Genomic DNA, 18088 nt, shown 5'->3' on the forward strand with positions numbered 1-18088 from the left:
GGTTAAACAATAAAAGAAACAAATTAGCAATCCATCTGCCTAGTAAAGCAATACTTATAATTGTTATGAAACTGTTATGGGGTATGGATCAAGTACCAAAGAAGCAGGAAAGTGTTTTGTGGCCATTTATTTGAATTAGAAACAGCAGAAAGTAGTAATGACTACAGTGTTGCGTACAAATGTGACAGATAAAGAATGTATATATATATATATATATATATATATATATATATATATATATATATATATATATATACATATGTAAAAATTACAGTTTGCAATTATTTTATTCAAATTTTTCTTCCCAATTTAGAATGCCCAATTAAGTTCCTGCACTGAAGGACAAAGCCTGCAGGTATCCACTCAAGCTCAATTGCACCTGGCCAGCAGGGGCACCCTAGCTCTGTTAGTTGAAGCATCTCCGGACCATCCCACATCCCACCTGGAGCTGCCAGATATTTATTTTATATGTGTGGACTGAAATGTGGCTAGGGAGAGAGATTAGAATAGTTATAGCTCCGGGCTGATACTAAAAGTATTACTGGCACTATAAATGCAGCACACACGTGGTTAACAGTATAATGAGCTACATTTCAACATTTATAACAGCACTTGATCTTTCACCTGCAAGAATAATAACATGGGATTCAGAAAGAGGCTACTTCCTAACCATTGGTTACAGAGGATTGCATTGTTTAGCTGTGATATATACTGTCATTATAAGTCATTATATTGACAACAGCAAACAGTCAGACTCATGTAGCCATAGCTCAAGGTTTTATTGCTTACTGAAATGAATATGTCTACTGAGGTAACGAATTGATATATTGATCTATGTAATTGTCTTTTTTATGCATTCAGTCTGTTCTTCTATATATTAACTCCTCACAGACATAGATGTGTACTATACGCATAAATGTATACAATATTAATATTTGTAACTTAACAAGGTAAAAACTGGATAAACTCTACAAAAATAATTGATTGGCTCTAAAATGTACCGGTAATGGCATTACAATATTTTAAAAGGTAATTTGCTTTATTTATTACCTCCAGCTAGGAGAAGGCAGAACAAAAAAGAAATGTAAATTGCAGTATTTTTGTTGTTTCTATATTTTCATTTAAAAAAATTAAAAATTGGGGCATTTGCTACTTGACAAATTGCTTCTAATGCAGGTACGCAGAATACCCCAGTTTAGCTGTACAGAGAAATATTTCAGTATTGGTTCTCCCTGTAGCTGAAACCATGACATTATACTGTAACATCCAACAATATAATATAGGGACCAAAAATCAAGCTCTTGCTGATTCTGAAAAATTAAAAGATTTAAAACTTGATGCATTTTTTTTTTGTGTGATGTTAATCAACCAACTGATATTATAATTAGAATTATAAAAGTTGACAATAATGTTTACATTTTGTTTACATTTTCATTTCATGAAATTGCCCATCCACACCACTTTAAAGAGGAAGTAACTTCTAACTGTATTGTTTGCCCCCTTTCCCTTTCTATTATGTAGGTGTTTTTTTTCTGTGTTGATGTATTGCTGGAATCATGAGTTCAGGAACAGCTCCTCAGCTCAAACTGCATGCCATAGACATGTGAGAAGTAGGATAAATTGGCCAAAGAGTCTTTATACCAGCATCTGTGCAATCAAGTGCACAGGTGTGCATTGGCAGAAAGACAAAAGAGAGCCTAATTCAAAGTGGCAGGTAGATGGGGCTGCTGGCTTTTACCTCTATAAAGACGCTTTGGCTGGTCTAGCCTGTTACATATCTCTATGGCAGACAACTAGAACAGTGAATTCGGGTGAGACACCTTGCCACTGACATCATTGAGTGTAAGGTAGGGGGCCAGTCATATAAACTAATACGTAAGTAAATCAATGTTATTAGTGACCTGTCCAAGTCACCAGGAAAAACAAAGAGGCAAAAGGATGGAAATCTAGTGCATGCGTATGAAGAATGATTGGTAATGAACTGGTACAAACAGCAAAACGACCACACAGTGCAGATGTGTTCTTGCACTGACCACCTGTCAGCATACCAAAATAATAATAAATAAATAAATAAAATGCAAAGAGTACCCTTGCGCAGCATGTACTGTGAGCACACACATATGGGTCACATATTTACATTAGTGCTAAATAATAATAATAATAATAATAATAATAATAATAATAATAATAATAATAATAATAATGGAATTGATGTTACAAAGCTTCAAACAGATTTCAAGTTGTGTATAATTTGTATAAGAAAAAAAATAATTGCAAGACAAGTATATGACCAGTATGGCCATGATCAAACCACCTTGTGTTGCTTAACAGGTCGCAGCTCTTTGATGGAGGAAGGGCGTGTTCTGTCATCTGATGCAGCGTTTCCTTCGCTCTCCCTCGTCGCGCTCTCTGTCATTCCCAAATACACACAGCTTTCGAATGCATTAGCCTCTTTCCTTTCAAGAGAAGCAAAACGTTTGAATGTGAGCTTTTTATGAGTATTTAACGGTGAAAGAAGTCAAATGAACTGGTTGGGAAGAGCGTTTGCCGTTTCCTGTTGCTAATAATTTGAGTGTGTTAGATATTGCACTAACCTAGAAGAACGACATGGATCTTTCATTTATGGCTGCGCAGGTAGGAAATAGCTTTGTTTTTTAATTGTATTCAGTATACAGAAAATAAACCACATGCCTCTATAACAAGTGGCCAGTATGACTCATGTATTTAAACTTTCGCATATTGAACTTGAATACAAAGTTACTATTTTAAACCATTACATTTATGATACTGAAAAGCGGGTACAAATAGAATTCAACACGTTGTGCCGAATTTTCTTTTGTTACACATTTTCATAGAACCCCAGCCATCAGTTGTGTGCTTTCAGTCAAATTACAATACAGTAAAAATACAAAGACTATATTTTAAAATGGTTAAACGTATGGAAGCAGTGTTATTGAACTTGAATTTTCTTAAGAATAACTACAGTTCGTAGTGATAGTACTAGAAGATATGTATGTAAAACGTTAACATTTTTAAATAGCTTATACACATGTATATAGTTAGAATATACCGTACTTCTTATCCATGCGCAACGTTTGTGTCTAAAATGTAAGTAAGATATATTAAAATGACCAAATAATATTATAGTAAATTTACAATCTGATCTGGTTTTCTGCAATGCATAGAACCTCCACTTGGGTCCTACTAACTGTAATCAATCTTGCACAGAAGATTTGCTGTCAGGAATAGTTACTGTGCCAGGAGTAATTATTTTATTGTCTAATGCTGTGCAGATCACTGAAACTTTGAGACATGTTGCTATGTTTGTGTCAGTATTGCTGTAGACAAAGCTCACAGTAGCAACAGGAGTTAAAAGAAACAGATATCTCTATTCCAGTCTATGAATGGGTTCAGGAGTTCAAAAACAAATTAGAAACATCAGCCATAACACTGTCAATAGGGTATCGCCAGGGTGGGGCTGGTACAATGACATGGGTAGAAATATTCAAAAACTGTGATAGACAAGTAGCACACATATGCCGTTAAAAGTCATATGGTATTCTTGAATAGGTAATCATCCAACATCACTTAATGTAAAGTCCTATGTGATCTTAAAAGCTTGTGAAAAAAATACTATGGATACCGCCTGTTTCAGAGAAAAGTTATATTTTGAACAAAATCAGTTCTTGACATTCTGTCATACGATATCTAATTAGCTCCAATCCCCCCCCCCCCCCCCCCCCCGAAATCTCCCCTAAACGCCCAGCCTTTTACTCAGGGATAACTCATATTTGTGGCCTGTATTTTGAGTATTAAAATGCCTACATAACATTAATACCCTACACTACAAAATGTTGTTGTTTTTTTTTTTTTTTTTTTTTTTTTTTAAATGATGTAATAGCAAAACTTTGTATAAATGACTTACAGTACTAAAAACATATCCAAAAAATTACCAAACACCAGAAGTATATCCCACAACAATAACTTTTTATTATTATTATTTTAGCCTACTTCCATAAGTAGCAAGACACTGGTACAGACATTTCTTAGCACTGAATCTCTGGATGATGTCTTATAAAACTCTGTGGTCTCGTATGCAGATTTTTCAAATCTCTGAATATTCATTACAAAAGGTAAATGTCACTGAGCTTCCACGTATTGCCTGCTGAAAGTAGACTTTCTCTGCAATCTATTTCTGCACAAAGATGTTAAACATCACGAAAACAACCATCCACGTTCACTATGTGGGGTTTGTGAAAACATTTGACCTGAAAGTTAGTAAGTAGCTTGAAATTCCATTTTCCAATTTTCAGAGTGTTCCCTTGCTTTTGTGTGTTGTTTGCAAACAATTGGTGTAATTCTTGATGTAACTGCTAAAACGTTTGCTATTTCAGGCATTGTTTTCGGATGTTGTTGTCTGCCGTCAGGCAATATTAGCCAGTTTGTTAAAAGTTGGCATGCACGGAACGTAAATTAGTAAAGAATTTATATTACATGTGAAAGTGGAACATTCTCCATCAACAAACCTATTCCTGTCAACTGAACATTCAGGCGACAGGAACAGATCTGTGGATCGAAAACCTTAATTGCTTAAAACTTGACGTGTCAGAAAAAGTCGCTTGATGGATGCTTTGAAAGGCTAATTGAAATTTTAAAGCATCAAGCTTCTATCACTGACAAAATTTTTCCTCTACTGTTTTTTAAAGGCTAGCCTGATTTATTCAAATAGGGAAAAACGGGACACTTACTGTACTTAAGGAGAAAAAAAAAACATCTATTGGTGCCAACCTGTCTGGTATATCGACCTTGAAAATCTCAACCCTTCTTATTCATTTAAATGTCTCCGTCAGTCTGACCTTTGAATGTACTAGATTGTTGTTGGAATAACCGCAGGTCTAACTCATTCTATTTACAAATAATAATAATTGCACTGGCCATACAGCAAATAACATTCATGTCGGTTGCACTGTAGTTACTGGGTTGAAAACAATTGACCTTCTGGAACTAGAAGGGAGACAGAAGGTGCCTGCACTGATTGCAAGCAATTAGAAAGGACGTAATGAAAGTGCTCCTGAAAAGAGGTAAGAGGGTAATTTAATAAACTAATTGTAATAAGGGTAATTTTAGGAACAGACCCAACTGACTAGCATTTCAAGGTTTTGTTATTTACCTTTGTGTCTTTAGTGCTGCTGACATCTGTCCGTGTAGAGATATCTGAAAACATATTTAAGCTTACAAGTTGTAAGTGAGTGTTGTATCATGGCATGACAAAAGGTTATCATTTGCCAATGTCAGGTAAATATTCCAAAAAATATATGATTCTTGAAAAAAGCTTGGGAATCTTACAATCTGAAGATTATGTAATTTACAAGACATTTTAGAATCCTTGACATGTCTAGCTATTATATCTCCTTACAGAAGAGTTCAGCTTTTTTTCTATAAACCACTTTTGATTCACCATGGGTTACAGTTTTTACCGCTTCTCATAGACCACAGAGGCATGCCTTGGAATATATATATATTAGAACAGCTACCAAAATCAAAGGGAGACTGTGCTGCCCTGAGGTAAATAAATAATACAATTAAATAAGAAAAGGCAATCTGGGGCTTAACATTACATTACGGCTGTCACTTGCTTGGTTGCATGAATTGTATATGCCATACAGCTGCATGAAACTTGATATGCTTTAGCGCAATATCTTCTACTAGACCAGTGGTTCTCAACCCTCATCCTGGGGGAACACTGCCCTGCTGGTTTTTGTTCCAACTAAGCACTCAATTACAAAATTTAACCTTTAATAATTTGGCTAATCTGAGCATTTTAAATAGAGTAGCTTATAAAAAGTTTAAGAATTTATGTTAATTATACAATTGTATACCTAAAGTGAAATCTCCATCTGTTTAAAATAATTAAAATGCTCGGATTAGGCAAATTATTAGTTCAATTAAGGGTTCAATTTTGTAATTGAGTGCTTGGTTGGAACAAAAACCAGCTGTCAGTGTTCCCCCAGGACCGGGATTGAGAACCACTGCACTAGGCAACCACTTTACATGCACACAATTTCTGAATGTAAATTACATTGGTACAGCATACCATGTTTCTATACAGGAGTCCGCCGCATATCGGACTGCGGTGGGAACAGAGTAAAGGAGTATATGTAAAAAGTCAGATGAATGAATCCTGTTTTAAATACCATTATACATAGCTATAACAATTACTATATTCGCACCATTATTGTTTTGAGATTCAGCTTTTATTAGGGAGCTCCTCTAAATCCCTTGTTTAGAATGATGCAGGGTATTAATGCTTGTGGCAGTGTAGCCATCTGCTGTGTGGGTGCGTGCATTCGCTGCTGAGTGATGGCTACTCACCCAGCTGTCTGTGGTTACTGCCTGGTTCTCACCCACACACACACACACACACACACGTACGTCTGTGAATTTCAGCTTCTTTAGTCCAGTTGGCTTTGGGTTTTCAGCAGCCCTGAGGTGAATAAATGTAACCTTTTTATACATGACGCCCCGCTGGAAAACACCTACCTGCTGATTAGATTCCACACCTGGTGATCACACACAGCAGACAGGCTCTTCCAGGAGTGTCAGGTACTTCTTTAATAAATTACCATAAATACACACTATTTACAAAAAAAACCCTGTTCATGCACAGGGCTCCTGACCTGTTATAGTGCTGTGTACACTTACATTAGTGCTGGGTAATTTACACAGTAACAAAATGCATAAGTTCAATTATAAGCACAGCTTGCTTTCGCGCTCCTGTAGTATTTTGCATAAGATATTGGTCAAGGTGGATATGTGACGTGTGGATACCTGATGGATTACTGTAATTGTCTTGCTATATTCTTTTACTTGCATTGTAACAAATACCTCTTGGGTTATTGAAAATCGTGTTTAAAGGATTTACCTGGGTTTAAAAAAATGAATACTGCCATTTGCAGGACTTGCCTGAATAGAGGTGTTGTGAAAATGCTTTGGGTGAGTATAATATATGACTCACTAAAGTCTAGCCACTTGGTCACACTGTAGTCAATCAGTGGGTGTTATTGTACTTTTGGCACACTCAGCTGTCTGGTAATGTATTTATTGTTGCTGTCTGTAGAAGTGCATGTTTCTGCATTAGTAATTAGAAAAACTTGACACATAAAAGAGTAGATGGGTTGTTATGATTCCTGAACTGTCTGTCATTTTTACCAAAAATCTAAAAACTGTTTAACTAGCAACAGTTTCTAGTTATAAAATATTTTGTCACACCTGTGTTCTCTGTTTGCCATAGCGTACATAGATAGATGACTAACTGGTCACTAACCTTTAATATTGGTAGGTTATTCATTATTCCTCTCTTAGACTGGTATGGAAAAGAAAAATATTTAGGTCTAACCCAGTTTACATTAATTTAATTGACCCCTATATCTTTTTTTTTTTTGTACTATAAAATTAACGACTTGATTTACATTTACAGTAGTGTGCTGTTTTTCTGTTTAAGAAACAATAACGTTTATTACATTTTGCATAATTTACAAAACTCAGCTCACTAGACCAGCATACCAAATAATATTGTATTCTTAATTAGTCCTTCAACTCTAACAGTCACCCAACTGATTCAAGTCCCGTTTGGCCAACCATCTCTTTTGAGAAATGTTTTTCAGATAATGAGAAGTCGGTTACTTTTAAGATAGTAAGAGTCTTCATAGAGCTTGTTTAGGAATTAAAAGCATGAAAGTCATACTTCATTAGGTCCCTTTTATTCCAGTAGTATGGAGTGTTACATGTTTTGTGTGTTATCAAGGACAGCCTTTCTGCTTGAAAAGATCTGTGCCTTATCTTTAGGCTCTAGTGGAGTATTGCAGTATTACTGTAGTTGCAATAGGAATAGATAATCTATGCACATCAAAAAAGATTACAGTCTATTGATTGAAGTATTTCAAGGTGGCAGCTTGGTACACCATCAAGATTTAATTTAAAAAATACTTTGAGGGATGTGATCCTCCTCTATCATATTATATTGCTTTTGCTAATACAGTAGCTCCAACAAATGCATTTTATCTGAGATGCATGACTACAGCGCCAAGTGACGTTTCCAGGTCAAATACTGTAGCTTTTTTTTTTTTTTTTTTTTTTACGCTGTTCTTTGGTAGTACTTTCATGGATTAAAGTGAAAGTGCTGCATCAATCAGTAAGTTCAGAAAAAAGATAAATATATGAATATATGTAATGTTTCTTTATTTATGTGCAATGTTTCATGCCATCAGCATCATCTGAATTTCACAACTGAGAAGGAGAAGGTTTTCATTTTTTTTTACCCATTTTTCTACCAAATTCAAAATGTCCAGTTTGAATGTCGCCTCACCACTGTAACCTACTTGCCGATTAGGGGGAGTGAATCTCAACAGATGATCTCAGTTCCTGCTGCTTAGTCAAATGTCTCCTTTCATCTTCCAAGCCCTAGGAACCCTTGCTCCCACACTACTAAACCCTGATATTGAATTAGTAGGGGTGACTTACCATGAAGAATTGCATTAACCTCCCAGTTAAACTCGGAGTGTATTATCACACCAGAAAAACCTTGCAACCACCAGGGCCCTGACTTTGATTAATCACATTTGCCTTTTAAATCTGAAAAACTACATTCACCCAGCGTTCTGCTGGCCAGTAATACAATGATATCATTATTTGTCCAGCGTGTTGTTCTAACAATCATACCATGTCTCAAAGGTCAGTTCAGTGTGAATTTAAAGGAACAACTCCTGTTAGCAATATCTAAATATTTGCTTTAGAAACTAAACTTTTAGATCATTCGTGGAAGATTGATATTAATGTTTATAGATTTTTGCTTCAATTTATAAATGCTCTAATGTCGTAGTTTATTAAATGCACTAATCTGGAAAATATGATGCCCATAATATCTGTTGTTATTGCAGCAACTTTTTTTTTTTTTTTTTTTTTTACAAACTATAATGTAATCGCAACATTATCTGTTAATCTTGTTGATCCCCAAAATCAGTTATTAGTAACTGTGTATGTGTTTAATGGTGGGCCCAAAAAGTTTGGTTTTTAAAGGGTTAAGCTGTTGAACTAAACATAATTCCAAGCACGCAGCACATGAGAATGCATTGTCGTGATTTCCTTTTATCTTAAGAACAGATTGGATTGTATATTAGTTTGCAACAGTGGCCTATTTTAGGCACCTTTCATTACATTTGTTCATGTCCATAGATAAGAAAATTATCATACTATTTGAATACATAATTTAGATTATAGTACAGAATCCTTGGTTTGAAAATATCATGTTTCTTATTTTCATTTTTTTAACCTGTTTTGTTTCTGTCTTATAGACTGGGGCTATTTTTAAGCATGATGGTAATGATATACATATCACATGCTGAAGTAGGTTTGGGCTGGCATGACATACTTTTAATAGAAAGATCCTCGCAATAAATCCCCTCTGATGAATTTGTATGACGAGTGCAGCCAGTAGATTGATTGTTACCTCCTAGATATTTTTACGCTGTATTGCTAAACACTGTCTGTATTCAGTGTTATATACTGCTAGATGCTATTTCAGATCAAATCCAATAACATTTGAATTGTGGAACTAAAGTTTTGTAGCTACTGTACTTAGTAAGGATCCAGAGCTTCTACTATAAGACAAAAATCATTGTTTATTTGGATCATATTTTGCCTATTGACAAAGATAAATGTATAATACATTTGCAAACTTAGCACCTTTTTTCATTTTGTATATTTTCTGCCTCTTGGTTATTTGTGCTGCCAGTTTCTTGGAGGATGACTGTAAAACATTTCTTGGAAGCATAAGTTTACATTATTTTTTTAGTGAAAGGTTACATACCGTCACCGGTGTTGCCAGCACTTTTTTTTTTAAATTGAAAAGAAAGAAAAACAAACTATAGTCTTTGGGTCAAGAAGATGTACTGGAATGGAAAAACACGCTGTTTTGTTTTTAATCTTGAAATGTGGTTTAGAAAAAATAAAATGTGATGCTGTAGTTTGTGAAAAAGAGGATTGTGCCTTCTACTTAAAACACCCCTAATGTATTAAATATATACATGTACTAGACACAATAGCATTCTGTGTTATTCACTCACTCTTCCCACAAACCAGCTCCAGTAAAATGGGGTAAACAGCAAACAAGCCCTGGCTATTTATAATGGGAAAACTGGAAACTCACCAGATTTTCAATTCCCCTGGATGTCAGACTTCCAGTTCTCTTGATTAAACAGATGTGAGAGATAGTGATTTATATAATACAGGCTTTTCACACATTTCTGTTTTTTTGTTTGTTTGTTTGTTTGTTTTTGTTGGTTGTTGTTCTGTTTTGTTCTTTGTTTGATACACTTCCAGATGCATGATATTCTAAATCAACCTGCATGAATCATACAGACTACCACCTCACTAATAAGGTGTTGGCCAACCAATCAGAAGATGTATCGCATTAACTGGGTCAAGAAATTGCAGGCTGAAGCCCTCTGTACACTATTAACCCAGAGAGCAGGTAACCTCTCACAATGCACAGCAAGCATTATAAAGCCTTCTCTGGATGGAGAAAGGGAGCAGTCCAGTCTCCATGCAGTTAGGTTCCTTGTTTTGTTGTTTTTTTCAGATGCAATGCATGCAGCAGATTATTGTCCATGTGTAACATACTGGCATACATCAAGGAAAAGGGTTAGAAAAGGTCTGGAAATATAGCCATTAATAATTGCATTACTAAGAGAAAATAGTTCAAATATATTTTGTGGTACAAAGAAGTAAGATTTAGATTGAATAGCCTATTTTAAAACAAGAACTGCATTTGTGCAGTGGAGCATATCACACTATCCACATTACATATTTAACAATTACACAGAATTGTACTTATTTACCATACGTTATAGAGCAGCAAACCTGATGAATTATCATAGTATCAGCATTAAATATGTCAGTTGAACACAAATCTGAGTTAAAGATTCTGATCTAAAAAGATACAGTAGGAATTGTCTGTATTCAGAATAATCAGTAATAGGTAAAAATGTAACCTCAGTCTTAACATGCTGTATCTGTGCTATAAACATGTCAGAGTGGTTAATTTATTTAAATATCCTGCATATTTGCATTAATAAACAATGCTACTCACCTCATGTCACAGTTCTTTCTGGAAAAAAATGGTAACACAGTAGCATCACTGAAATAAATGCTCTGAATTGCATATATTCAAGTCTACTCAGATAATTTCAGCTCAGAATCATTTATAACTGTCAAATATGTGTTCATCAAAATGTGCTTCCTATGTATTTCTATATCTTCAGCGTAATGCTTGCATAAAACCCTGACACATAACACAGAAAGCTGCATGTTAATCAAATAACCCGACACAGAATGCAGAACAAATGAACGATTTTCCCAGTCTTCTCTGCACGATGTATTAATCAACAGGTTTATTAATCTGTAAGATGTTGTACAATCCTACCTGCTGATAACCACTTTGTACAAATAAGCCAAGGGATAGTGTGTGTGTATTATCAGTAAAAACATCTGAACCAGAATTAGGCAAGCTTGCTGGTGTGGTCTGTCTGAACAGAGATAGTTGAAGTGGAGTTAAAGCACCACAAACAGGAGAAGAATATATTTAGGGCTTCACAGGAAAGAAAAAATGTAAATTAAATCAATTGTACCATTAACGGGTTTCTTAGTTGTGATTGAGATGTATTAATGGCTTAACAGGCTTCAATACTTTCTTAAAGGAGAGTATACAAGTCGGGGTAAAACACAGAAAATCAGAAGCCCCAAATATATCAGACTCATCCGTTTTCTTTTTCTTCAACCCAATGTAATTGAATCTAAATCGTGATATTCTCCATATATCACTCGCAGGCAGCTGAGATGAGCCAGGCTCCCCAGGGGTTTAGCTGAGCCAGTATGAACGATAGGAGAATGAGAATGAAATCGAACCAATCTGTTATTTGACACAGCAGTGCCCTTCCACACCCAGAATTTTATATGAATTTCTCCTTGGCTTGGTGGAGCAGTAAGTTAATGCATCACCTATAGTACGTTAAAATCCTTCGGTGGTCAAATGTTCACCTGTAGCCTACGGTTTGGCACAAAATAGTCTCACAGTTGTTCCCTCTATTATATGAAGTGAAAATATTTAGCTAAAAACAAATTTGTTACAAAATATTTTCCAAGCTAAAAAAATCTATTTCATGGCATGACTTATACCCTGTTGTTATCAGTGGACCCAATATTTGAACATAAAATGTAATTCTTGGTTGATTGATGGGTGCCTTGGAGATTTGTCTCAACTGCAATTCAGTTTCCTTTGCTCTTGTCAGTCACTGAAGCGTATAGAGTAGCCTTCCGGGATTGTGGAGGTGTTCTTTGTTTACAAAGGTTTGCCAAGTCATGTATTGTGGGCTATAACATGTTTTTTTTTTAAAAAAAACTGCAGCAGAGCAGAGAGCCAGGCAGCATTGCCATAAGTCACAAACTTGCTTTGTCTCTGTTGCCACCTGACGAGTCATGTGTGCAATGCGCAGGTTTTGCTTTGACCCAGGAAGGTGACATAGATGTTTTCTCTTGTTAACTATGCTGTCAATAGCCTTGTCTTCATTGCCATGAATGTGACACAACTATTAAGAGTAAAGCTAGCATTCAGATGTGTGGATTTTGAGCCTTTTTTAATGTGTTGTGTTATGATGGAAGCAGAAAGGCACATATGGTTAATATAAACATTCAGCAACAAATAAAGTAGACGATAAAATAAGAATAAAATATTCTTTGCCATCTCATCCGCAATATTTTTGACATAGTGTGCCATGGTTTTCATTGTCGGAACACACACACCAAAAAAAACAAAAACAAAAATGCATTTAGTTATTAGTCGTCTTGATTTGTTCAGGCCAGGATTAAATCTAAATTATGGCACTGCCTATCCATTATAAAGTCTAAACAAAAAAAAAACTTTCATTTAAACCAGACCTCAGATTTGTTTATTTTCCGCGAATGAGTTTTATCAGTCTACAATAGTCATGTCTTATTTATGGATTTGGTAAGGAGTCAAAGACTTTGTAACCTAGATAAAGAGTAGATTTTAGTATCTTAAAACAGCCCTCAATTTAAAATGTTACAGGCATCGCTATCCTTTAATGAAATAGCAGTGTTAATGATACTGCCTGCCCTCCTTACTCCACAAAATGCATTCGCTCAGATATCTTCTACATTTAAGCTTACTGACTTTGTTTGTAAACTCACATCTGACCACAGGTATACGTTGTTGTTTTTACAGTGTTATCAAAGGTGTCAGTTCTTTGTTGATTTCCTTAAGATATCTAAGTTTAATGTTTTAAAAGGCTGAGCTCTCTGACTATTTCCTTGAATGTATTTAATGTATTATGGTAACTTTACAAATACATTTTTCAAATCACTTTTTCATAGAACCTGTTGGCTTTGTTTTTAACTCTAGTTATTCCCGGCTTCACTCACCTCATGACCCTTAGCAACATTATACAATCTTAGTGCCTGACTGTAGACTATTGACTACATGTCAGAGCAAAGCAACCTTTATTCAATTTCCAAATGCAATTGTAGAAATGCTCCTTAAATACAAGCAGTCCCTTATGATTGTAGCACAGAGATAGGTAACTTCAGGGGAAATTAGTTAAATAGAAATACTTCACAAAATAAAAAGCAAGAAACTTTAAGAAAGCCCCCTGTACACACCTGACTAGTTTTTATATAGTTATACCATCATATTTTTGCAAAGTAATTAATTTGAGGTTAAGATATGCTGTTGTGTAGAAACAGAGCCTCTCCAGTCTGTATCAGTAGCACAGGCATAGAACTACACTGTAGGCTACATATTGGTAATGTGATAGCTGTCCACTGATAAGAAATTCCAAAATATAATATGTTCTTTGGAGTCTGTAAGAGGAATTGTTTCGGATACAAATTCCAGCTGCAGTGGTTTCAATTTACAGTCAGTAATGCTCAGTAGTGCTGTGTGTTGTGATTGCTATATGTGGATGGTCATTTCAAGCTTTGGTTAGATCAATTCACAATACTTTTCAGTAAGACAAGGATTGTTAACGATCTGTAGAATTCTGACATCGAAACGTTTGTGATTGAAGAAAAATAAAGTAGGAATGCCTATTGAATAGGTTTTCTCTGACATTACAGATAGCACATTTGTGGAACTTTTACCAACTGTCTATTCTTGTCCTGTTGCATTACATCAAGGATGATAGTTTGAGGTCATTCGCCATATGCTGTACCAAAGTGTGTGTGCAGTATGATTTCTAGAACAGAAGGACTCGTAATGAATATCCAGTGAGACGCTGGATACAGGAATGTACGCTGTTTTAAGGCAGGCACTATTTATATTAGTTTGTTGACTAATTCAAAATCATACACAAACTAGCTGAGGTGTGTTTTTTTTATAGTTTTATAGATGTGTTTTACAAATGCAACGCTTCATTGCGGTTGCATTTCATCACTGTCAATAAGTTGTTGCAACAGCTGTGATCACAATCAATAATTACTTGTGTTACTGCGGCTGTGCTCGCTGCATAAATATATAACTAATATTGTAAATTATGAAACCCTGAAGGACAAAAATAATTTATATTGCAATTACTTTTTAAATATTCAAACATGGATTTCTGTGTGTCAGAGTTACTTGAGGTTTGTTGTTGCCTAAAGGCAAAATATGCAATGTGTTACATTCCCGAAATGCCAATCAGTAAGACAATTCATCAAAATAGACTTAAAGAAGCCTATCAACAACATAGCCTGGAAATATAAGACTTAACAATAAAGAAGGTAGTATTGGTTATCACAATCTAATTTACAATGGCAAAGAATATGATACGCCTTTTTAATTCCAGATCTGTTTTAACAGATTCACTTAGTACAGTGTAGCTCGGTCATTTAAAAAACGTTGTTGAGAGCTGTGTACTGCCAGTGTTTCTTGTATATTCTGTGGTATCTGCTGGATATTTCATTTACAGTTACACACTTGTTTAACCTAGGGTTTCCTTTCTTATCCACAGATTCCTGTAATAGGAGGAGCGTTTATGGATTCTCCCAATGATGATTACAGTGCGGATCACTCTTTGTTTAATTCCTCAGCCAGCGTCCATGCAGCAGCTCTCACAGCCCAGAACCAACAGGAAGATTCGCAGCCCGTCTCCAGTGATGCTATCTGGTTATGGATTGCAATCATCGCTACCATTGGAAATATTGTTGTTGTAGGGGTAGTGTACGCCTTTACATTTTAAATACAAGAACACAGAGTGTCCACCTGTGGATAAGCTGGAATAGCAACCCAATCAGAACTTTAACTGAGAAGGACATTACCAATTACGCCAAAACACTATTAAAAGAGCAATGATGCTGGCAGGCCATATTTGCGTGTATGACATGTATTACACATTGTATCACTTTACAGGTGTTCCTTGTACTGCAATGCTATAGTTATGACTACAAGTCTGAGGAAAAGAGGTGAATTTGGGATTTAATTTAAAAAAATATATACATTTTAACATCCCAAAGAAGTTGATGGAAATTAAATATTTGTGTTCCCCCAAAAATGAGTAAAATGAATAATGTGAACTACTTGAATAAATCAATGCAGTTTGTGACATTCTGGCTTTTTTTTTTTTTTTTTTTGGCACTGTCGATAATAAATTGCAGTTGTTCAAGATGGAAATGGCAGCAGTCAGTACTGCAATAGTGGTAGCTGCTGTATATATTTCATAAAAATATAAGGTCATTGTTCCATTAATTCCATTCTTATAAAAATAAGATGCCCTTACAGTATTATTGACACCTATCTTTGCTAGTCACAATTTAATTTGATTACCTGTTTGCAATAATGTTTTAATTAAGTGTAGTTTAGGGCATAGGGCGTCTGCTAAGAAATAAATAATAATAAAAAATAATAATAAACAGAGGAGTATCTTTCAGCTTTGTGTTTGCCGAGTGTAACCTGCTCATACTCTCATGTGTAAAATCTGTTGAACAGACCCCTGGGTGTTTTCATCACTCTGTAAAACACAGATTTATTCATCCTTACTTTAAAACTAGACCAAGCACTTGACACAGTGTACTGCCCTGCAGTGCTGGCCACATCATTATCCTCCAACCAGCATTGACAGCATTTGTAAAAAGAAAATATTTCAATTGGTTTGCTTAAATGATTAAATTATCATTATCATTACATTTAAAAAAAAATATGCCAAACAAATGCTTCTAACCCCTTAAGGTACAAATGGAAGTGAGCGGTTTTTCAAACAGTTTCTTCTTAAAATACATTTGAGAGTGACTCAACTATCACAAGGAAACTGACAATTTGGATAACCAGATCCAACCAGTCAGTCAATTGTATCATTGTTGTAGGGTTAGTGTATTCCTTTACATTTTAAATATAAGAAGACGTATGTTCCATGTACCATATAGGGTTAAACTAAATCTCAACAAAAAGAAGAAAAAAAAACACCTTTTCTGAGAATTAGTAATGCACTGTGCTGTTGCATTACCTCCAATTGCAGGATCCAGATCCAGAGCAATAATGTATTGATTTCAAGCGCTGCCTCATATACGTCTACTGCTTTGTTTGGAAAAGCATTTTCATGCTGTTTTTGCAAAGCTCAGATGCACATACTGTATTGCATTGATTAACAGGGGTTGATATGCCCTTGTCTACTATGTCAGCAATGTCAGTAAACAATGGATGAGGAAGTGATCTGTGTTGTGATATACAGGGCTGTAAAGAAACCAAACAAAGTACTGTGGCTGTAACCTTTAAAGAAATGTTTCTATGGGCTTGTGGCCACATTGACTTGCTTTATTATGATAACCCTGCATAAATAAATATAACCTGCCTTCCAGCCAGGATGGACATTGTACATATTGGCTGGCTTGTACTGTAACATTTGATGTCTCGCTATGATTAGTATACCGTATTCCTTCGAATTTAAGACGGAACTTGAGTAAAATAAGTTCAAATAAAGATGCAGCTTATGAGGTGGTTTGCAGCCATCTGCTGTCACACAGAGCATTACATTTATGCGCTGCTTCTCATTTCCAGTTGTGATTACTCACACATGTTTTTCTCCCTTTTTGTGAACTGTGGTATTGCGTGGCAAGTTGAAAAATATGGGGTCTGATTAGAACAGAGCCTAATAACCAGGGATCCTAGGAATCAGTTTGCTGCGAAACCCGTTTGCTGTGTTTTTTTTTATTGTGGACAAGTAGGATCCCTTCCATTTACGAAACACTGCTGCTGTAGTAAACAGGAAGGCTTGCCCGGAGCTGAGCTGATCGGCAGGTCCTGGCTGGGGGGCGCGTCCAGGGAGCCTGCACCTGCTTAACACAGCAGCACCAGTTCAAGGCTACTGCACCACGGCCATAGCTACACAGTCAGTCACTGAGCGAAAGCTTGCTTTGTTTACATTGAGGAGGAGAGCATCTGCTCTGCAGGATAACTACTACGGAACCCTTCAACTGCCAGTCAGTCACGTTGCTCTTTGTGTACTCGGGCAGTCACATCTTTTGTTGGCGATTTTAATACACGCGTCACTACTGCACTCGAATTTAAGACGCAGGCCATTTTTTTGAAGACAAATAGGTTTAAAAAGTGCTGCTTAAATTCAGAGGAATACGGTAATAACCTTTACTGATTGAATCAAAAGCAGCCTATTGCCAATCAGTGTGTAACTGAGGATGAATGTATTGAGTATGAGGGTGGGGATGAATATAAATGGGCTTCTTTTTACATATGTCTTAATCTTTTCAGTCCAAGAAAGTATTTATTAATATTGTTTCTAATTATTTTTTACATTTGTAAATTGTTAAGGAATTCCAAATGGCCTACAGGTGCCAAACTAGCAGGAGCTTACTCAATCTGTTTGTCAGTGCCTATGTATCTGTGTCTTACTGTATATAATCTGACAGTTCTATATTTAGCTATTTGCTGTAAATGCAATGAAGTAAATGTTTTGATGTAAATAGCTTCAGTGGGTGTCAATCAAGGTCTTGAAAGACCTTTTTTTGTAAGATATGGTTTCTAGAGTGTTAC

The 18088-nt window shown here is 35.6% G+C and overlaps 1 protein-coding gene across 1 annotated transcript; it reads left to right on the top strand.

Annotated features, from left to right (window-relative positions):
• The first annotated feature begins 2406 nt into the window (after window positions 1-2406).
• Window positions 2407-16242, top strand: LOC121330228 (uncharacterized protein C14orf132-like). Its single transcript, XM_041276571.1, has 2 exons — window positions 2407-2634; window positions 15060-16242. Exons 1-2 carry the CDS (start codon window positions 2608-2610, stop codon window positions 15285-15287), a joined length of 255 nt encoding a protein of 84 aa, XP_041132505.1. The 5' UTR covers window positions 2407-2607; the 3' UTR covers window positions 15288-16242.
• Window positions 16243-18088: the final 1846 nt, after the last annotated feature.

This window comes from Polyodon spathula, chromosome 17 (assembly GCF_017654505.1).
Source record: "Polyodon spathula isolate WHYD16114869_AA chromosome 17, ASM1765450v1, whole genome shotgun sequence".
NCBI lineage: Eukaryota > Metazoa > Chordata > Actinopteri > Acipenseriformes > Polyodontidae > Polyodon > Polyodon spathula.

What these genes read in the sequence shown, in the direction of transcription:
- LOC121330228 (XM_041276571.1), top strand. Translation starts at nt 2,608, where the DNA reads ATGGATCTTTCATTTATGGCTGCGCAG. An exon ending in TTTCATTTATGGCTGCGCAG is followed by an intron (nt 2,635 to 15,059) that starts GTAGGAAATAGC and finishes TCTTATCCACAG; the next exon opens with ATTCCTGTAATAGGAGGAGC.